This window comes from Prunus dulcis, chromosome 5 (genome assembly GCF_902201215.1).
Source record: "Prunus dulcis chromosome 5, ALMONDv2, whole genome shotgun sequence".
Taxonomy (NCBI): Eukaryota; Viridiplantae; Streptophyta; class Magnoliopsida; order Rosales; family Rosaceae; genus Prunus; species Prunus dulcis.
This window is the reverse complement of record NC_047654.1, coordinates 4,725,955-4,747,936: the sequence shown is the minus strand read 5'-3', so window position 1 is coordinate 4,747,936 and position 21,982 is coordinate 4,725,955. Positions and strand designations below refer to the sequence as shown.

The window sequence follows — 21,982 nt, the reverse complement described above, 5'->3', positions numbered from 1 at the left end:
GGCGTTGAATGCAAATCTATTCTCCTAGTCCTACTCATGTTCCTTTCGACCCGGCCACCTTTATTTTTATTTTTATGGACCTATGGTGAGGGGATATGGAGGCAATTAATGACCAAATGTGGCTCTACATGGCTCTCTACATCTTGGCACCATTATGTTCATATGGTTTCTAAAGCTGGTAACGGTTATTTCCGATATCAGCAAGAAGCCTAGTGTTGTTCTTGCAGTCTACTGCATATGGTGTGAGAAAAACAATCAGGTGCAGACGTGCTACTGTGAAATTCAAGAAGTCCCCTTGCAATAGAACCACTGCTCTTGCATGGCATCCCTCTGACTCTTGTCTTAGCAAAGTGTTTGTTTTGTCTGCTTTTGTGTTTTGTGCCCCCTTTGAGTTTGTTTCATGTTTGCCTCGCTCAGCTTCCTAACTTTTTTCCTTTTCTTTTATTGATAACTTTCTAATGCAATTATGAACTGTTGTGTGCTACGATGGGGGTAAATTTTCAAGTTACTATCCGGAAGTTTACCGAATTTCAGCATTTCATTTCTTGTCATTTTTGTACACGGAACTTTGGTTTCACTACAATTTCATTCCCTCCGTCCCTCTAGCCGACAAGAGATTCGTCAACCCATGACATGACAAGTACTGCATGAACCAGCATATTAAATTTTTTTTAAAGTAAAGAAAGTCTTTCTTTTTTTTCTTGAAGAAGAGGGTTCTTAAAATCAGGCTCGGCCTATAGCCTATACGATTAGGTTTTTTGTACTGATTGTATTTGTTTACAATTCAATTTTCCCTTTCCTTTATTTTTTACAGGACCTCCAAATTCTTAGAACCGACCCCCTACCTAAAACAAAACTTTTCTTCACTGTCGTTTAGTCGCTCTCTCTCTCTCTCTCTGTCTGTCTTTATCATTTCTAATGCATTTTTTCAAAGGCCCCTCTCATCAATTTGGATGCTTATTATTAGACCAATTGCTTCTTAATTTGACCGACCGCTAAACCAGTCCTTCAAACTCAAAACCCAGCAACCATGCATGTCCAACTAAAACTAATCTGATTAATTAGCTCCTACTCCTATTTCTTGTCTCTCTCGTGTCATCTCCACCATCTCAAATCAAAATAATCAAACATTTACCTTGGGACCCACTGGATCTAAATCACACAACTAAAAAAGATATTTATTGTTTTATTACTTTTCTATTTTCTATTTTTATTTTTTACTTGGTAATAAAATCAAGGTAAAAATTTACTTTTGGTAATTGTTGTTTGTCATTTTTATCATTTGGTCTCAGTACTTTCAATTTTGAGCAATTCAAGGACACATTTTAATTTTTCCTCCTAATTTCATTAAGCTTTGACCACGTGGAAGGGTATTTCAGTCTACTTGAGCTATCTAACGGTAAAACAAATGCTAAACCTCTTGCCATTTATTTTAGGTGCAATTTTGGAGCTTAGGGTTTTGAAAAAATTTGCATCTTTTAGTTAAAATCTGGGTGAATGAGGAATTTGAGTGGAGTGGACTGTCTGAGCAAATTTCTGTACGAAAAATATTCGCAAGTTGATTCTTCATCCTTCGAGCTTTCTTCTCCCTCCTCTTCTTTGATTCTTGCTTCGAATTGGAAACTATAAAGATAAAATTGACAAAATTGAAACTATGAAGACAAAAAGTGGTAAAATCGGCAAATTACAGACAACCGAATATGACTTTCTTTTTTTGTTCCCTAAAATGAACAATATAATTATAAATTACCGAAAATAGCTCTGACCTCTCCCAATCCAAACTCACTGTGTTGCTGCGTAGCTGTAACGGTAAACCCTCCCTCATCCTGTAGAGTGAAAGGCACGGAGTGTCTTGTCTCGCATCTTCCGCGCCCTTCCATGTTGCTGTTAATATAGAAATACAACAATTACTGCAGCGCCCGATCCAAACTCCCCCACCGCTACGCGTTTCGTTTCGGGGAAAACTAAAAGTTTCTGGCTCTCACCTCCGATTCGCCTCTGGTAAGCCTTCCGCTACATTTTGCACCACTCAAGCTTTTCATACATTTTTAAGCATCTTCGTTTGGAGCGTAGTTAATTTAGGTTCTTAGAGTGTATAATTCGTCTGTTTAAGCAATGTTAGTCGAATTTTATGTAAAATTCAGGTGATTGCGATTTGTTTGATGGGTTATTGTAATTCACAAATGATTTATGTAAAAAAAAAAAAAAAAACTCTGAAGTTCATCTATTCATGGCCATGAATTTGATTTTATGCTCAGAATTCACCTCTTTTTGTATTTCATTTGAAGGGTTGCAGCTGTGATCCTATTTTGCAGACCCTTTGCTAATTGGAATTGATTTCATTTCTTTGTGCCACAGAAGTACTGAGAATGATTGTGTTTTTGTGATTGAGTAACAATGTGAATTTTTCTACATGAAATTGTTCCCAAGTGGGTCAGGTTTGTTTAAAGAAATAGGAGTTGCATCTCAGCTCCATTTCCAATTTAAAGGCTGTTATGTTTTTTAGTACCTTAGCTACATATTAGACCAGAGCTACGTATATTTGTATATCCGGGTCATGGGTATGTTGATTGCGCACAACGTTAAGAGCATCTTGCATTGAGAAATGAACTGTATATGTTTGTATATGTAAGTAGGAGATGGGCAATGAATGCACCTGTTAACCGTAGGACTCTGTGGAACATTTAATCTGTATTGTAGATTTTGTGATGATTTTTCAACTGCAAAACACTTTTTTTAATTACTGGAGAAGTTATAAGGCATGATTGTTGTGGAATAAATCAATGAGCAAGAGAAAGAACAAAACCGCACATACATGTACAAGCCATGAGAGAATGATTCAAGTGGTTCAGTAGTTCACTTTATGCTTAGGGACTAACCTTCGGAGATTGATCTATGGAATGAACATACAAGTGTGGGTTTAGAATATTTACAATACTTGAGTGAAAGGAAGGGAGATCATCAATTTACCCAAAAAATCACCGTCATCCTTCCATTGTTTCAATCTTTGGGTTGACCACATACATTCTGTGGTATGACTGCTAGAATATTTCATGTATTTGTTTATGGTGGACTGCTTTCTTTTATTTGTTTTTGTCAGTTTTTGCTGAGTTTATGCTTTCCATATATTCATTTTATTCACATCATAATTTCAGTTGCTCCCCATCTATGAGGTGAGGTAAGTACTCGATGGCAGATTTACCAGGCTATATGCGTGCCTGCTTGCATACTGGGAAACTTGCTGCCTTGGCAATTTTGGTCTCTGGAGGGATTGTATTGCAAATTTTGGTGGGTAGTGTTCATTCTTGTCAATTATATTTGCTGAATTCATTTGTAAATCAGTAAGCTTTTTATCTCTTCTAAGGTTAATAGTCATCCTATGTGTTCTCATCTATCACATGTTTTGTTTCAGGCATGTGCTTTGTACAATAATTGGTGGCCGATGCTTACTAGTACGTACTGAACTTTTGGGTCTTTAATTTATTACTTTTTTTCAAATTTAAAATTGTTGTTTTCCTTCGTAAACTTGCTATATGATGCCTTTTCTTTTGGCCAAATAAGCTGTTATGTAATGGTACATGTTAATGTATTTGTGAAATGGTAAGTACGTCAATACTATAAAAGATTTCAATTTTTGGATTCTCTAGCTTCTTTAAGAAAGCATCTTTAAGGGTACTCATATTTTGTTCCCTTTTATCCACTTTTTGTTTTCCTTTAATTATCCCAGAACTCAAATGAATAAAATATATCTGAAAACATTCTTTTGGCAAAGTTTTTCATCTCTTTGCTTCATTGTTTCAGAACCTTTTTCTTTTTTTTTCCTTTTTCATATTTGTCTTGGCCTGACTGGAAACAGGAGCTTTTGAGCATTATATCAGGTGGTAAAAGGATAGTGATAGGGCTAGATGTTGACTGACCTCTAGCAACATGATGTACAGACACAGGTTGAGGAAAATAAAAACATTTTTTAAGAACCTTAGTTCCCCATAGAGAATTCCCTTTATGTAGGTTTTCAATGATTTGCATGACGACTTGCATGCTAATGGTTTAGTCATCACTTTGTTCTCTTGCAGTAATAATGTATGTGCTTCTTCCCATGCCATTGCTGTTCTTTGTGGGATCTGATTCTTCTGTACTTTCAGAATCTGATAATGGGTTTGTCTTTCACCCTTTGAACTTACTGTAATATCCATTGTTTTCAATCTAAATCTCCTTCAACATTTCTCAGCTTCTTACTTGCTTCCTAACAATGATGAAACAGATGGGTTAATGCAACCAAGTTCCTGACTGGAGCTTCAGCTATTGGCAGCATTGCAATACCTGCTATCTTAAAGCATGCTGGTGTTATTGGTTGGGGAGCCATGGCAATGGAGCTCGCGTCCTTTTTCGTATTTGTACTGGCAATCATGTGTTACATTCGAACGAGTGATGAAGACAGCTACAGTGCAATCTGAGATACGGCTCTCCTGGAGTCCTGCCAGATTTCTGTAAAGATGTGTTGTATTTGCCCGTAGGATGGATTTATTTCTTGGTGAGGGTTACCTGCAATAACAGCTTGTTATTATATATCTAGAAAACCTTTTTTTTTTTTTTTTTCTCTCCCTGTTGAGTGTTATTCTTTACCCCTGTAATTGAGTGTGGTGTTGTATCAAGTATGTTTTAACATCTCATTATAGAAAACTCTGATGTGAAAATTGAATTAAGTATGAAGTAGCCTGCCTTGATGTCGAATTCTGGTGTGAATTTGGGCATTCTTGCTTGAGATTGATGTCAACCTTCCTATACTAAATGGAAGAGGTTCTACCCTAATTAATTAAAATTTTGTTTTTTTTAAGGGGAGTCAATTTCTGGGGTTTCCTATAGAAAAATTGTCTTGCTGGGCAATAGAACAATATAGAGGTCTAGATGAGACTTGTAAGACATAATATTAATATGTTAATGTTGCCTAATTTAAAAATTCAGTTGTAGCTTCTGTAAGTTTACAAGACTGCCAGTGGAGAGTATAGCTCAATTGGTCGAGCTCTTCCATCTCCACTTATGTTGGCAGAGGTTCGAAATTTCAGACACTCAATGAATATTTGTGTAAACCTACCTCCCCTAATTGCTCGTACTAAAAATAAAAAATAAAAAAAAATTCACAAGACAGTAGTCCAATTTAATTGAAATAGTATAGTCCATGGTTTTTGTAGTGTAAGAACCCAAAACAAAATATCTAAAAAGAAAGAAAATATCTCAAAAGTAAGGAAAATATCTTTTTGCAAAAAGACAAGTTTGCCCTCGCATATTTTAATGGGGGAAAATTTGACTTTTTAATCGAAAAAGAATTTGGGAATTCCGCTTACGCCATTGCGTAGAGCGCGGCGAAACGAGTTCGTAGACACGGAGTAGACCCGAATCGGAGCCGTAACGAAGAAGATATGGTCTAAAAATCGCGAAGGGTAAAATGGTAATTTGGCCAAAAAGTCAGATTTTTATATCCCCCTCTCTCTCTCTCCCGTCATTTCTCTCTCTTCCCTCTCTCTCCCTCGCGTTGCACCCATGCCTTGCGCCCGTTCGACTTCCAGGCGACGGCCCGGCCACCACAGGCCGAGCCGATCTCCGCCGTGGGTACCTACGGGTCCGCCTCCGTGTCGCCGTCAAGACCTGACCGACCTCCACCCCGGGGCCGCCCTGAGCTGGCCGGAAAACCATGTTTTCTGACGGAGGTTCCTTCGAAGCCACCCGAACTTTCAGCTCAAAATTCTCCTTCGTTTCTCCACCAAATCGATCGAGTAAGGCAGCAGGAGCCCGACAGGACCGCAGAAAAGAACTTCACGAGGTCCAATTAGCTCGGACCATCTGTGAGTGGACTTTCTTTCATGAATTATTTTATATCGATGAGTTATATAGAGAATTTCTATAAGTAAGATTTCATAAATGATTTTATATAAATGAGTTTTTATCAATGAGTTTATTTGAATAAATTTCTTTATTTAATCTTGAGTAAACCTTATTGTGGTTTCGAACATGATTAGTACAGTAATAGTTCTATAAATCTGTGCTGCTTATTTACCAGTTATAGAAACAGAGTTTGGGGTTGAAATCAGTTGAAATAGCAGCACAATTTGAGATTTCAGTTATTAATCAGATTTTTCTAAAGGAATTTATTTTATACCCACCTCGTACCCATTTTCCTTGGTGATTACCCACAGTTGGACCGATGTCTACGGACATCCAGTCCGATTTCAGTTTATGTCAGTGCACTTGACTTTGCCTCACGAGTTTCGGGGACGCTCGGACCGTGAGTGCCAGGATTTGCGGCTCGGCAGACTTGGTGTCCCGAGACCTGCCAGGATTGCGGCTCGGCTGACTCTGTGTCCCCGAGACCTGCCAGGATTGCGGATCAGGCTGACTACGGTCCCCTGCATCCTGCCAGAGCGACTCGAGCTGACTTGGTGTCATCGAGGAATCTGCCGGCGGGACAGGCTGATCATAGTCCCCTGATTTCGCCAGTTTGCGGCTCGGGTAGACTGCGTGACGCCCGAGACCTGCCAGGGAATTGACGGTTAAGACAGGGGTACAATTTGGTGGTATTTTCAAGGATTTTGAGTTTTCTTTATTTAATTATGATTTTCAGTTATTTTATATCAGCTTCTCTAATTTTTTTCAGGCATGGATACCTTTATATATATTTATTCAGTTATGCAAGGTTTGAGTACAGAGCTTTTATACAAGTTTGATTTCAGTATTTTATGCAAGCTTTGATTTCAGTGCTTTTGTGCGAAACTTTTTCGAACTTGAATGTGATTTATATAGAATGCCTTGAATTTAGTATGCGTTATATGGAGAGTACGTATTCAGTTTTATTTAACTATTTTACAATGGGGGTTATTATGGTTATAAAGTTATTTCTAAGAACCTTATTTTTGTCCACTCATATTTTCAACATGTTTTTCGCCCCCAGGCCATAGAAGTGCGCCGGATCCACCACCGGGCCAATCAAAGCTTCCGCGTCATCCAGTAAGGTAGAGTTTTATAGAAAATCCTTAAAACCCTGAAACTTAGACAAATGCTCTGATATATAATTGAAGTTGAAAAATAGGAGTTGAGATCTGTTATCTGAAAAATTCTGGCAGTTGGTGTGAATTTAATTGATTGTTTAACATGTGAAAAATATTGGGTTTGGTCAAAATACAGGGGAGACTCTGTCGAATTTTCGGCAGAAGTCTAAGAGAGAGTTTAAAGCGAGAAGGGTAAAAAGGTCTTTTGTGCCCGACATTCGCCAGGTGTCGGACACGCACAGGGCTTGGCCCGAATTTCAAAGAGGAAATTGGGTCAGGTCCTGTCATGTAGTGCATATGTTGGTGTGGTCATCACATTCTAAGTATCATTTCTTAAGGATCTTCAACCTTAATTTAGGGTTTCTTAACTAACACTTTGTCTAGTGACATGTCTCTTTTTAATGTTCTAAAGAGTTATAACATTTGATACCCCTTAACTGCTCTTATAAAAATATTTTACAATTTAAATAACTTTTTTATCCATGCTTTGCTCAATACATTTAATTTCGTTCTTATGTTTTCAATTTGACCTATTTGGTTCATACATTGCAATTTATTAACTATTTTAGTTATTTTTATATAATTTAGACATTAACGTGCATGTGTCACATGCAAAGGCTCAGAGTATATTTGCATAAAATTAAACAAAAGGGATCAAGTTCAAAAGACCAAAATAAAATTTGAGCAAAACACTTGAACAACAATGGTACTTAACTAAATCAAACAAAATAATTAATTTGTATCAAATCAAAGCAATAATAACAAATAAGCAATGTTAGCATTAATCGCAACTGTGTTGTCATAAATGATAACTTTTATACTTATCATAGCGTGATTGATACCCGACTAAAATAGTGTCATTCCATTTTTTCTGCTAGTCGCACAAGAAAAACTTATATGCAACCATTTGAATCCAAAATAAAAAAAACTTAAATAAAACAAAAATAAACACTATTTTGTTATCCAACTAATAATACCATGATAATTATCACGCTTGTCATAACCTTACTAGAATACTTTTCTCATTGTTACTCCCCTTTCATAAAATTCGCACAGGGTCTTACAACGCATCAACCGCGCACGCGTGACAATAGAAAAGCATAAAGAGCTCTGCTTCTCAATAAGAAGCGTGACAATAGACACCGCCACCATGGAAGATATCCAGGCCAAGGCCGAGGAGCTCCGTCTCCAACTCTCCTCCCTCCACTTCAACTCTGCAGCTCCACCTCCTAACCAAGACTTATATAATAATAATACTGAGAACAATTTTGGGTACAATCCAAAAACTCCTTTTTCTTTCCCCAGTGTGCGATTTCGACCCTCAAAACTCGAAACTCTGATTCAACTGATGATGTTTTCTTGTTTTGTTTATGATTCACAGTGATGGCCAAGAAGTGTTCTACGACGACGACGGTTTGCTTTTCAATATTGGGTTCGGAAATGTGATCGTTGTTGATAACCTTCCGATTGTGAAGGCGGAGATGGCCCAGCAGCTCGAAAGCGAAATCCGACGAGTGTTTAGTGAAGTTGGTGTTATTAAAGAAGATGGGTTTTCGATGCCTCTTAATCCCCTGAACCAGAAAACCTTGGGTCGTTGTTTTATAGAGTTCAGTTCTCGTCAGGTACCCTTAATTTCGTTTTGTGTTAATTTATGTATTTTTCTTGGGTTTGTTCATTTTCAATTAATGTTTTGTTTAATGTATCATCAACAATGAGTGAACATAGTTTGGTACCACTCACAAATTCACAACCATGGCTATTAGATTGTGAGTTAATAATTTTGAAATGAGGGTAGAACTAAAATTGAACATTGGATACTTGATAGAAACTCCATTTTACCACTAGAAAAAGAATGGGAAAGATTTATTATGCTGTTCAATGTTATTGCTTTGCTCCTCCAAGCATGGATGGAACGAAACAAGAGGACTTTTTTTGAAAATGTTAAGGGGAGGAAGTGGAAGGCCTGTGGGATAGAGTTCGTTTTTAGGCTTATTTGTGGTCTTCAATTTCCTCAGACTGTCAAATTCTAGTTTTACTCGTTCATCTGGGGTCTTGAATTCTCTATTGTTTGGACATTGCATGCTGTTTGGGTTAGATATCTTGTATGCATTCCAGATTTCCTGTAAGCAGCTTGTCCACTATGCATTGTGCTTTTGACTCACATCAACAGACAGTTTGATCTCCTTTCTTCCAGTGTTATAGGTTTAAAATGAAAATGTGTTTAATAGATGGAAACATGCACACTCAATATGCCTAATAGTGTCTTTTTATTACAAGGTGTGGACTAATTGTTGTGTAATTGTAACATCATGCACGCATCCATGCATTTCTTTGCCCTCTCATATTCTCATGCTTGCCTTTGCAGGAAGCTGAACTTGCTAGGGTCAAGAGAGATGGATACAATTTCAGTACACAAGCGCTGTCAGTAACCCTGTATGATGACTTGGACAGGTTCATTGATATCACTGATGTGGGGACAACACCAGAAACTAATCCATCCGCTTGTTTGGTAATTTTCCTAACCTCTCTTTGCCTATCAACTATCATTTTATTGATTTTATATTGTTCTTATGCTTATAGTCTTGTCTATCAACTCCACCTTTCTATATTCAAAACCGAAGTCTGCCTACTTCTATGGCACATGGCACATGGCACATTTAGATATTGTATACCTCATATGGATAAATTGTAACTTAAGAAGAGAGAACCCAGATGCTATGAGTGACTGAGTTGACAATATTCATTTTAAATTTGTTGCCACGATAGCTAATTATTCTATATTTACATATAAAAATGTGTTTTTTTAACTTCAATAAAGAAGTCAATCTGCTTCCTTTTCCTTTTCATTAAAATTTTCTTTAATTTTCTTGGTATCTCAGAGCACTTATAGTAATTTAGTTGAGAATAGCATATACGGTGAAGTATAACTGAAGAATTTGAATGCAATATAGGACAGAGCTTATGGATAGAAATGGTAGCTTTTTGGTATAACAAACTGTTTTCTTTGGCTGCTCATTATTAAAGACCACTTACAACGCAGCCATTTCACTAGAGTCTAAGTGTCCTACATCATGAGCATGCTGCTCACATGTGCTATACAGAAGTACATCATGGTGCACTTGCAGATTATGCTTGTACTATGGCACAGCTAATGCTTCTCACAGTCCTGTTATGCCATTGATGATTGGTGAATGATTAATGGTGATCCTTGACCTTGCAGGGGCAGCATGAAACTTTAGTAATGATTACTACTTGTAATCTCAACTAGTTTTCATGTTAGTGTCTTGACACTGGCGTTAAACTGTAATGGAAAAAGCATTTCTTAATGGTGGAACTCACTGCTAGCGGTGTCAAACTTATTGCGTAGGTTATTGTTCTTCAGTTTCTTAGAGTCATGACAGTCTCGTACGTGCATTATCATGTTGTGTTTTGAATCTTTAAGGGGTTGGACCATGAAATACTTTATTCGTCTTATTTTCTTCGGCTCTGACAATCACAAACTGGAACAATAACAAGGCTTTTCCTATATAGTTAGTAATCTATGTGTTGCATCATTGGACGCTCATTTTTAGCACGACTTTGGAATGAATGAACAGCATTACAGAATCTGATAGAAAATTTACGTTCACAGTACTATCTTGGTATTCGTTTTTCCTTTTTGTTAAAAAAAAAAGATTAAATCTATGATGCAGTCCTCAAGGTATTCAGGGCCACCATCCTTACTCAGTCCCTTGAAAGAGGAAGATGAAGTACCTGGAGAAGAACGTCAAGAAGACCAAGGCAGAGAACTGGGACAAGATTTAGGGGAAGTCACTGCATCAATGGGAGTGATGGGTTTTGGAGGAGAATGATAGAATGAGGTATGGAAATGCGCATGAAAATTTAAAGGGATGAAGATTCCAATGAAGGGAAGGGAGACGTGCTGAAATCAATTGAATTTCAAGTGCTGTAATTTTGAAGATTACCTCCGGGCCGGATTTACTTACGAGTGAATATACGGAAAATTTTCATCCCATGTTGCTCAACCAGCCTCATACAATTGCTTTCGTCTGCCATTTAGTAAAATGTCTTGCATTCGTCGACCAAATCATCCAACGAAATCGTCTGGTTGTCATTGATGTCATGATGAGCCTTTAAAAGTAATCCAAGAAAATCACTCCCTTTCATCTCCAGACATTGCCTTCTTTTCTCTTTTCTTAACACTCTCTAAGCTTCTCCATTTCAATCACATCGCTGGTTTTAACAACTAAACATGAGATCAGAAATTTTATCTTTTCTCGTACACACGCTTTCAGGAATTTTTCCTTTTCTAGTACGCGTTTAGGAATTGGGGGGCTTCGGTTCTCCAATTCAAAAAGATTCAAAAACGCAGAAGGCCAAGAGGGCAAAAGAGTAAAACAACACATAAAATCATTCGAATAATCCTACTAGGAATAGGAAATAATTCGAGTAATCCTACTTGGAATGGGAAAACCAAATAAATCCCTCGCTCGGTCTGTCTATAAAAGCACATCTCACCAGCACATCGTTTCCTCAAAATCAAATACTCTTAAACTCCTCTGAAGATGTCGTGGTGTATGCAACTGGTGAAGCGTGCTAATTACAAGGCTACAGTGAGAGATCCTGGGACTCTTGGGGTTTTAACTATGACGGAGAACAAGTTTGTGTTCAGCCCAAACGTTCACACGTCCACCGCCGCGAAACCGGCGCTCGATGTGGAGTTCAAACAAATTACATGTCTCAAAAACACTATGGAGGGAGGAGATAGACCACCTTGGCTTCGTCTCAGTGAGAAGGACAAAACTTACATCTTTGAGTTTGCAAGTTTTCGTGATCTTCATGTATGCCGAGAGTTTGCAGCCAATGCGCTTGCTAAGCGTGGAGAAGCTGCAATACCTCCTTGTTCTTCTGATGAACAAATCTGTACAGCAGAAATAATGCACCGTATGAAGTTAGTACAAGAAAGCAGTGAATTGCACAAACTTCATATGCAGTATGTAATGAGTGGTGTCCTAACTGAAGCTGAGTTCTGGGCAGCTAGGAACAAGTTTGGTGATGTAGATAGCCGTCCAAAGCCAAAGCAACGGGTTGGTTTCAGAAACTCAATGATAATGGACACCAAACCCATGACGGATGGCCGGACAAACAAGGTTACTTTTAGTTTGACTGCAGAGATTAAGTATCAGATTTTTGCCCTGAAACCAGCCGTTCAGCAGGCATTTCTTGCTCTGGTTCCCAGTAAGACTACGGAAAAAAACTTTTGGACGAAGTATTTCCGAGCTGAATACCTCCGAAGCACAGGGAATGCTGCTGCAGCTGAAGCAGAAGCCGCCGATGATGAGGAACTGGCAATGTTTTTGAAGGAGGATGAGGTATTGGCGAGGGAAGCTCGTCAAAAGCTTCGACGGGTTGATCCAACTTTGGACATGGAAGCTGACCAAGGAGATGATTATACGCACCTTCCAGATCATGGGATATTCTTTCGGGATGAGGTGTACAGCAGGAGAAGTACCTTATCACAAGACCTTAACCGGCAAGGTGCTGTTGTTCTTCAAGGAAGAAACATCGTCGAAGTTGATGAGAGTGGTGTTCAGGAGGGATTTGGTAGGATTGCTCGGACGACTGAGATGGAGGATCTTCAAGAACCTCACCATCTTCATGTTGCTCAATTATTATGCATGAAGGATCCTGGAGACTACTTTGACACTCAACAAGCTAATAATGCAGTTAAAACTGAGGAAGCATACGGCTCCTTGAGGCAGTCTATATCTAAAATCAAGAGCATTGGATTGGGAAATTCCACAGTTGCACCAGAAATTGCTCTTACGATTTTTAATGCAACATCATTTTAGTGTTGATTACCTTGTCCATTCCTTTTCTGTCAATAAGGTGTGTTTTCCAACAAAAAAGAAATAAAAATCCATCTTTATCTTACCTAGATTCTAGAGGGTGTACAGGTCCAAAAACCATGAACACCTCTTAGCTGTACAATCAACATACCACAAAGGGATGATTGGTGTATCAAAAATCAATGACATGTACATCACGTACGATATATTTGCCAAACAGAAAGTAAAAGTAGCCTTAACTAGAGGCATTCAAAACTTATAGCAGCATGCACTTCCCGTTTAAGCTTGAGCAAAGGTTGCTGTCTTGCATCCTCTTCCTCCACCTCTTCATCACTCTCATCCACTGATTCACCACAAAATAATTGTCGGACAGTATTTATCACAATTTTCTCAAGAGAAACAGCAGTCTTTATCGAGAACATGACGATTTTGACAACACTTTGACGACCACGATACCCTACAATTTCCACAACTTCCAGGTGATGATGGAAACATGTGTTAGCAGCCTCCTTAAGCTTTACTTCTGGAAATATGAATTGCATATCTTCACCAACGAAGAAAACTATCAGGGGTAGGACCACTAAACAAGAATCAAGCATCTCTCAACGAAGCAAACCTAATACATCTGCTTGTGTGGTAATTTTTTTAACCTCTCTTTGCCTATCAACTATCGTTTTATTGATTTTATAATTTTCTTATACTTGGTAGTCTTGCCTATCAACTCCACTTTTCTATATGAATATAGAAAGTAACATGTTTCCTAATTATTTATATTAATATTATTCAATACCCAAGTCTGCCTACTTCTATGACATACTGAGATATTGTATACCATATATGAAGAAATTTGAACTAAAGAAGAGAAGCCAGATGCTATGAGCGATTGAGTTGCCACGATGGCTAACCATTCTATATTTACATGTAAAATGTGTTTTTTAAACTTCAATAAAGAAGTCGATCAGCTCCCTTTTCCTTTTCATTTCCTAAGTTTTTTCTTTAATTTTCTTGGTATGTGAGAGCGTTTACAGTCATTTAGTTGAAAATAGCATACACAGTGAAGTATAACCGAAGAACTTGAATGCAATATAGGACAGAGTTATGGATATAGATGGTAGCTTTTTGGTATAACGAACTGTTTTCTTTGGCTTCTCATTATTAAGGACCTCTTAAAACTCAGCCATTTCACCAGAGTCTGAGTGTCTTGACACTCACTGGAGCAATTGCAATTATAGTTGTGCTATAGCACAGAAAATGCGTTTCATGGTCCTGTTATGCTATTGGTGAGTGGTGAATGATTAATGGTGATCCTTGAGCTTGCAGGGACAGAATACAACTTTAGTAATGATTCCTAATTGTAATCTCAACTAGTTTTCATGATTATAGTGTATAGGCACTTTGTGTTGAGCATTTCTCGATGTAAGTTGTGAAGAGTTTAACCATAGATAATCTCTTAACCGCCCATCAACTAAGTGGAACTCACTCCCAGCGGTGTCAAATTTAGCAATACAAACTTATTGTGTAGGTTAGTGTTCTTCAGTTTCTTAATGACTCTGAAGGTCTCATCACAGTCTCATACATTGTCAGCATGACTTTGGAATAACTGAACAGCATTACAGAATCTGATAGAAAATTTACGTTCACAGTACTATCTTGGTATTTGTTTTTCCTTTTTGTTAAAAAAAAAAAGATTAAATCTATGATGCAGTCCTCAAGGTATTCAGGGCCACCATTCTTACTCAGTCCCTTGAAAGAGGAAGATGAAGTACCTGGAGAAGAACGTCAAGAAGACCAAGGCAGAGAACTGGGACAGCCAAAGGAGCAAGATTTAGGGGAAGTCACTGCATCAATGGGAGTGATGGGTTTTGGAGGGGAAGGATAGTATGAAGAATAGAAATGTGCATGAAAATTTAGAGGGATGAAGATGCCAATGAAGGGAAGGGAGACGTGCTGAAATCAATTGAATTTCAAGTGCTGTAATTTTGAAGATCAAGTCCAGTCTGGATTTACTTACGATTGAATATACAGAAATTTTTCATCCCATGTTGCTCAACCAACCTCATAAAATTGCTTTCAAGCCTGGCATTTATTTATCTATTTATGGCAAAAGGTACCGGTTTAGAGGTGCTGCAATGAAAACGCCCATCTGGCAGGCAGAAATGATAGATTTAAACAGCACCCTTTATTTGCATTTTTTCAATGTTACAGCATCCAGTTCTTATTCTACAGATAAAGCAACCATGAAGTGAAATGACAAGTTTATTGACTGCAGTTCATTATAGTCTTCATGTCTGCAAGGAAGCAAGAACAGGAAGCAACTCCTAACACAACAGAAAGCTGAGGTTCCATCTTCATAAGCAAGTGCAACATTTGTGGGCAGTTCAGAGTGAGTGTAGCATTACTTGAACTCCATGTTGTGGACGAACTGTAAGAAATTGAGATGGTGAGTGAGTATAAGCTGGGGAAAGAGTGAAGGCATGGCGTTGCAAAATCATTGACAGAGCAATCTTTGCTTCTGTAATTGCAAAGTTTAAGCCCACACAAATCCGAGGTCCCATTCCAAAGGGTAAGAATGCTGCTATATTCTCGTCTGTAGCTTTAACAACCCCTTCAGCAAACCGCTCTGGTTTGAAGAGCTGCACATCTTGTCCCCAGAGTTCAGAATCATAATGAAATGCTACAATTGGGATGGCCAATTCAAGGTTGGCCGGAAGAATGAGCCTTCCCAGTTTAACTTCCCTTTCGACTCTTCTTCTAATGACCGAAACAACGGGTGGATATAACCTCAGGGACTCGTACATGATCATACTCATCTGCATATGCGTGGAAATCAAAGTTAGAGAGAGCAAACAAATCAGGAGTTCATACTTTAATTCAGTTCTTGACTTCCATACAGTTTTTAGTTTCGCAATGCCTATCGGGTTTGGAGTTTGCTTGCCAAATAATTGTAGGACCTCTTTTCTTGCTTCCTCTTGCCAATCTGTATGTAATGCCTGAAGAAAGACAGTCCAGGCAAGAAAAGTAGCAGTGCTTTCATGTCCGGCCAAGTAAAATGTCTTGCATTCGTCGACCAAATCGTCCAACGAAATCCTCTGGTTGTCACTGGTGTCAAGGTAAGCCTTTAAAAGTAATCCAAGAAAATCACTCCCTAAGCTCCCTTCTTCTCCAGGCATTACTTCCTTTCTCTTTTCTAAACAATCTCTATAATGGTTTCGCGTATTCTTTTCTCAAGCTTCTCCATTTCAATCTCATCGTTGGTTTTAACAAACCTACTGAAATATAAATAGAGCGAGAAAAAAAAAAAACGCGAGATCAGAAATTTGAGATTTTGTTAAGAGGAAGTTACCTGAGGCCAGGAAACTTGTGTTTTAAAGCAGTTTTAAATGTTAAGGAGGATATCTTCAATAGCATCTCAAAAATGTCTTTCCCTTCTAAGTAACTGCTTCCAAATGCTGTCCTGGAAATTACTTCTGAAGTCAACAGCCTAAATTCTTCAAACACCTCAATCTCCTCGCCTTCATGATTTTCCCACCTTTCTAGCGTCGTCTCAGCACCCTAGTAAACCAACACACTATCATGCAATTAGCAGATTTATGTTCAATTATTTCCCAATCTTCACTAAATGACCGTGATAATGTTATTGATTCATAGATAAATATTGACGCACACGCTGACTCATTACAAGACCATTTCCTAATAGCTTCATCACAAAGGCTAGCGGGTTGGATTTTGGATAAGCTCATTCAGTATCTCCTTGCATAACTCAGGATCCGTAATGACCAAAACAGGTTGAGGAGCATCTCTGTTGAGCTCAAAATGGCCCGGCCACTATTGAGTCCAACTTAGTGATTAGATGTGCTGGGTCTTCAGCAGGGAAGAGGGCTGAGGCCCTTGGTGAAATGGGTTGGTGAGAGACCTGCAGCAACCGTTAAGCTTCGGACACCTGCCGGCCGAAGGCTCTCCGATGCCTAAGTCAGTTGGTAGTAATTCTGGCAGAGTAACAGATAAGTTCTTGTTTTTACCTGGGTACTGTTCCCTATTTATAGGGAGGTGAAAGTGGGAGCTTTGCACAAAGTTATGTGGGACTTTGTGCAAGCCATTGTGGTGGCGACACGTGTCCTGGAGATTAGGTTTGGCATTTGGGAGCTTCGGCAGGTGTCTGGCACCTCGGAAGTGTGTCTTCCTTCGGCATGGGAGAAGGCGTGGTTGCCTTGGTGCTAGTCGCTTTGATGCTGGGTCTGCTCGGTTCATTATGGTGTAAACAATCTCATTGAAGAAAAGTCTTCAATAATATTACAAAAAAGAGGACCAAATTTATCCAGGGTTTAAGATCTAAAGAGAAATGTTATCTTGTCAGACTATGAATCTGGACCATTGATCAAGTTAGGTTTTAGGAGAATGCGTGGTTCATGTTCACAGTGTGATAAAGAGATTGACTTTAGATTTAAAAACCATAGGTTAAAAGCTAAAGATTTGATTACCATATATCTTTCTCCATGAGTGCAAATGAGGTTGAACTAGAGCAAACACGTCATGTGACAAATTTCTAGGCCTTGCCATGGCTTCTTTTTGCATGTTGGAGATTTCTTGGGTGTTTCCATGGATAAGTCTGTATGCAAAGCCATCAGCTTCTGTATTTGAGTTGGCGTCCACCATAGTTTGTGAAATATCTTGAAGAAAGCTGCTAAGACGATGAAAAGACACACTAGGGTTGTAACTTGTGGCTACTTGGTCTCCAAACCAACTCATGCTTCTTGTTGCTTTTCTCTTAATTCTGATTTGCTCTTAGTTGATAAATTATCGAAAATAATGTGCTCTCGAGTATCAATACATCAAAGCTTTCTACCGTTGGATTTACAAGTTTTGATCTAATGGCTCAAAATAATTTGTGAAGAAAAATCACTAAAATCACCTAAAAAATTGGAATAACCTGCTGTAGTGGGTTTTCTTTGCCTCGAAGAAGAAAGACTCAGCGTGTTTGGGGTTGTAATCCAGCGCTCCTCATTTTTATGACTCTTTGAAATGATCCATTAGCAAGGCGTCACATGTCAATTTTTAATTGGACTATCTTCATAAATTCATTAAAAAGTCATATGTGCTCTGAAAAATTCATCGAAAATTACCCCAAAATTGTAATCACGTATACTTTTATCTTGTGACCTCCAAATCACATGTACTTTGGTTAGATTAATTGATATTAATTTTAGTTAGATTAATTGTGTAATTGACATGGATTTTATTCATATTTGATCTACAAAAAATTAAACCCAATTCCCTTCTCCCCTTCTCCTACCCGACTTAGCAGCCAAACCCCATCCAAAAACCCTTAATTATTCCCCAAATTTTTTTAATTGATATTGTTATATATATTTTTTTCTTTCATTTCTTTCATTTTTATAATTAAGTGAGTTGAGGTGGAAAGCCCTAAAAAATGGGTGTGTAGCTTGAGATGGAAAGCAAGAAAACACGAGTGTTGGGAACAAGGGATGAGATCCCAACATGCTTTAGTTATTCAAGGATGCTGTCTGATATTTTCTTTACCATTAAATCAAGACGTCCTTCAATATGAAAGCAAAGCAAACTAGAGAGAAAACACAAGCAGAAATCAATAAAAAATGAGTACCCTTCAATTCCTGAAGCCTCAACAGATTTGAATCTATCCCTTGCTCGTAGGTTGGGGTTGATGGTAATATAAGGAACATGCATTAAGGTGCACCAAAATTTCTTGGCTCGTGAAGAAGGGAACCTGGATGCTATCTTCCACATACCTCTTAAGAAAGTATACAAGGGAGCTTGGATGAAGTAAGCAATGTTCATTATATTGTTACTAATGGCAATCAGATCGAGAGTACATTGTTGGAAGCTACTAAGAGTATTTCATACTTCCCACTCCTGCCTACTCCTTTTCCTATTCTTTGGAGTTTTGAATCATTAAACATGTAAGGACTTCTCACAATCATTCATTTGATGGGTCAGTCAGCTGTAAACCTTCCTTGCAAGTAGCAACTATTGATCTACACGATGCCAACCAATTCAATCTTCAGTTTCTAGAAAGCAGTATATGTTCAAGCTAGGTGACTATCAAAGATTCACACTACTTACAGCTGTTTCCACTAAAACACAATCAAGAAGCAGCACGGGGGCTAACCTAATGAATTCCGAGTGACGGAGGTAAGTCTGTGGTACTAAAACCACCGGGCCAGAAGGCTGACAAAGTATAAGAAAAATATCTCAATGAAATATATGTGGTACAAGCGTTTGGTACATCAAAAAACTTATACAATGTACTTACATAATTATTATTTTTAAAAAAAATATAGTAAAAATTTATATGCAAGCACCCGTTTAGGCTGAACCTAATTCACCTCTTAGTTTTAGGTATCTTGGAAGGGAGTGCATAAAAGTACTTGCAAATCTATCATTTGACCATGAAGGAACTTTTACAACTGCACCCACCTACTGCACTTGGATTTGTAGTCACCTGAATGAAAAACCAGGATTGGGTTACTTGTACATAATTCCTTGTATAAAAGATGTGATATTTAAATGACACTTCTCTTGTGGCCTAGAGGCCATTGGCTTTGATAACATTATTTATAGTATCATAAGATGACTACCCAAAGACAAACATATAATTAATCAGGAAATCATAAACATGCTACGTCGAGGCATCTGACACACTGTAACTGATAACTGAAAAGAAATGCAAATGACAAATTCCAAATAGCTTCAAACCAAATTATAAGCTCTAGTTCTATTAATTTTCTCCAGGCTGCAAAAGACTGCAGTATTCTGATGTATCAGATTGATTTGTGCCTCAAGTTCTGCAGAAAGTAGACTACTAGAGTGGGACCAGTATTTCTCCCACTCGGTAAAGCCTAGAGAAAACTAAAATTTAAAAAATAATAATTTATCTTCATGGCACACACTTCTTAGTACCATAGAACGTTCCTGAAGAGCATATCCCATTGAGACATGAACATCTAAAATAAGAAACAGGTACTACTAAAAGAGTTTTGTCCTACCAAATTTAGATGGAACTCAGCAGATTCGAGATCTTAATTTACATCCCCATTTTGTTTACCAAAAGACAGGCACAAACAACAAATCTAAACAACCACAGGACACCAGCATTAACCTATTTGTTGCACTGGCAGATGAGCACCATATTGCATTGCATTGCATATTATCTTTCAATTATTGCAACCTATTTAGGATATAATATAGACAGTGATGCCAAATAAAGGCAACATTCAGACAATTTCTATGCCAACTATATGACATATGGCACCATAATGATATGTTTCATGCCCACTACATTGTTTGATAGCCCATCAAGGGTACCATTATCATATGCTTCTTACATGTGAACCACCGTGCAAAGGTGAGCCAAGACCTACACAAAATCTTTAATATTTGATATATTGGACACCATTATGATAGCTTTTATGTCTAGCAGATGGTTCTTACTTTTCTTAAGCTCCAATACTCACAAATTTTAAAGAAAAACTTTAAAAATAGATCTTTCATTATGAAGAATATCCTTCTTGCTCATTCTCCTAGTTCACATATCTCATACAATGAATTTCCATGTATGGTTCACATGTATAAGATTCAATGTGCACATGCAGTTCTGAGAAGCATAATACAAGAATAAAGCATGCAAAGGCAACAGAACAAATTGACTTACTTGGAAAGCAGAACGGATCAGCTCCTCAACATAATCAACAGTTGCTCCTTTCACAAAATCATATGAAACATTGTCGACCACCAGCTTTACTCCTTCTTTCTCAAATACTCTATTATTGAATGTATGGATCTCCAATTAAACAAGCAGCCCAGATAAGCAAACGTGCATTTAGTCAAGAATTTGAAATATAGAGAATGAAGAGGGGACAAAAACCTGTCATCTGGGTGGGTTTTGTCATCCAGATCAAAAACATATTGGAACCCAGAACATCCACCAGTTTCTACACTCAAGCGAAGCATCTTTCCCTCTGCTTCACTGGCTTGCAGCTGCTTCATTCTCTGTGAGACATTCATTGAGAAGCCAAAGTCAGCACACCAATGTCACCAACTCACGATATAAATAAGGATTACAAACCCAAAGGTCATAAATTACATGGCACTCTCTTTATCTAAAAACTGCCTTTCATGAGCATGATAACCAACATTATCAAAACAAAAAATAGAATTGCTACTGCAAACATCTTCTAAAACAAAGCTGCTTGGCTCATTTGTCTGAAAGAAAAAAACAGAACTTGTCTTCGTCCATCCACTATACAGTTCTGTAACAATTAGCATAACCCACTTCATTTTTTTTCTGTGTCTCTATAGCTATATACAGAATCTAGGATAACTGATTATTTCAAGACAAAACTTATCATCTTTAGAGTCTCTAATCAAAAGAAATGGTTCATCACAAGTTAGCTAAACAACTGAATCAAAACCAGTTTGTGACATTGTGTTGAGGCTTATGCTTTTTGTTTCTGAAATACAATAAGCAAATAAAAAATTCATTCAACTTCAATAAATAAATAAATAAATTCTATCTTCATTTCTTTGCATACAAATAAAGCAAACTACAAAATTTTTGCATCGCAATGAATTAGAAAAACTTCAAAAAGATCCCAAATTGAGAACAAGGAAAAAGAACCCATAAACAGAAATGGAAAATCCAGGCAAGCCATCAAAAACAAAAAACTTCAAGCACAAACAGAGAAGGGAGGGAGAGAGGGTACTTGAACACATGTATCAGTCATCACAACAGCATCGAGGGACGGAGATGAAGATGAAGATGAAGAAGAGGCTTCTTCTACAGCAGAAGACGAATAGAAGGAAGAGCTTAGAAGCCTCTGGTTCTGCCTGATTCGAGCTGCAAAGAAGGGCGTGAGTCGGTGAAGAATCAGAGATCTTGGAGCCATTGTTGTTGTTATTATTATTATGCCTATTATTCTCTCTTCTCTCTCAGTACGCCATCGTAAGCAAAACTCGCGCTTCCTCCTTCTGGGACGCTTGGCTGCTTTTGAAACACCAAGTTTTGCTTCTTGAAAATGGGTTGTCAGTAAAACGACGCCGTTTTGAGCCAGGCCTTAA

The 21,982-nt window shown here is 38.0% G+C and overlaps 3 protein-coding genes and 1 pseudogene across 5 annotated transcripts; 2 read left to right on the top strand and 2 right to left on the bottom strand.

Moving 5' to 3' along the window:
• The first annotated feature begins 1,711 nt into the window (after window positions 1-1,711).
• LOC117626903 (vacuolar protein sorting-associated protein 55 homolog) lies at window positions 1,712-4,731 on the top strand. The gene is made up of 5 exons (XM_034358702.1): window positions 1,712-2,001; window positions 3,156-3,288; window positions 3,413-3,452; window positions 4,074-4,155; window positions 4,262-4,731. Exons 2-5 carry the CDS (start codon window positions 3,190-3,192, stop codon window positions 4,452-4,454), a joined length of 414 nt encoding a protein of 137 aa, XP_034214593.1. The 5' UTR covers window positions 1,712-2,001; window positions 3,156-3,189; the 3' UTR covers window positions 4,455-4,731.
• Window positions 4,732-8,066: 3,335 nt separating this feature from the next.
• LOC117628238 (general transcription and DNA repair factor IIH subunit TFB1-3-like) lies at window positions 8,067-15,170 on the top strand. Of its 3 annotated transcripts, XM_034360640.1 has the most exons (5): window positions 8,067-8,312; window positions 8,422-8,662; window positions 9,406-9,549; window positions 10,733-10,820; window positions 14,683-15,170. In XM_034360640.1, exons 1-5 carry the CDS (start codon window positions 8,191-8,193, stop codon window positions 14,766-14,768), a joined length of 681 nt encoding a protein of 226 aa, XP_034216531.1. In that variant the 5' UTR covers window positions 8,067-8,190; the 3' UTR covers window positions 14,769-15,170. The 3 variants fall into 3 exon arrangements, with proteins under 3 accessions (XP_034216531.1, XP_034216530.1, XP_034216532.1); XM_034360639.1 differs by lacking the exon at window positions 14,683-15,170 and having other exon boundaries at window positions 10,733-12,974; XM_034360641.1 differs by lacking the exons at window positions 10,733-10,820; window positions 14,683-15,170 and adding an exon at window positions 10,261-10,594.
• On the bottom strand, window positions 15,050-17,542 carry LOC117628877 (annotated as a pseudogene).
• Window positions 17,543-19,094: 1,552 nt separating this feature from the next.
• LOC117628239 (iron-sulfur assembly protein IscA-like 2, mitochondrial) lies at window positions 19,095-21,915 on the bottom strand. The gene is made up of 4 exons (XM_034360642.1): window positions 21,628-21,915; window positions 20,790-20,914; window positions 20,577-20,685; window positions 19,095-19,367 (listed from the first exon to the last, which is right to left on the bottom strand). The coding sequence occupies exons 1-4, from the start codon at window positions 21,808-21,810 to the stop codon at window positions 19,305-19,307; spliced, it is 480 nt and encodes a 159-aa protein (XP_034216533.1). The 5' UTR covers window positions 21,811-21,915; the 3' UTR covers window positions 19,095-19,304.
• Between the last annotated feature and the right edge of the window lie 67 nt (window positions 21,916-21,982).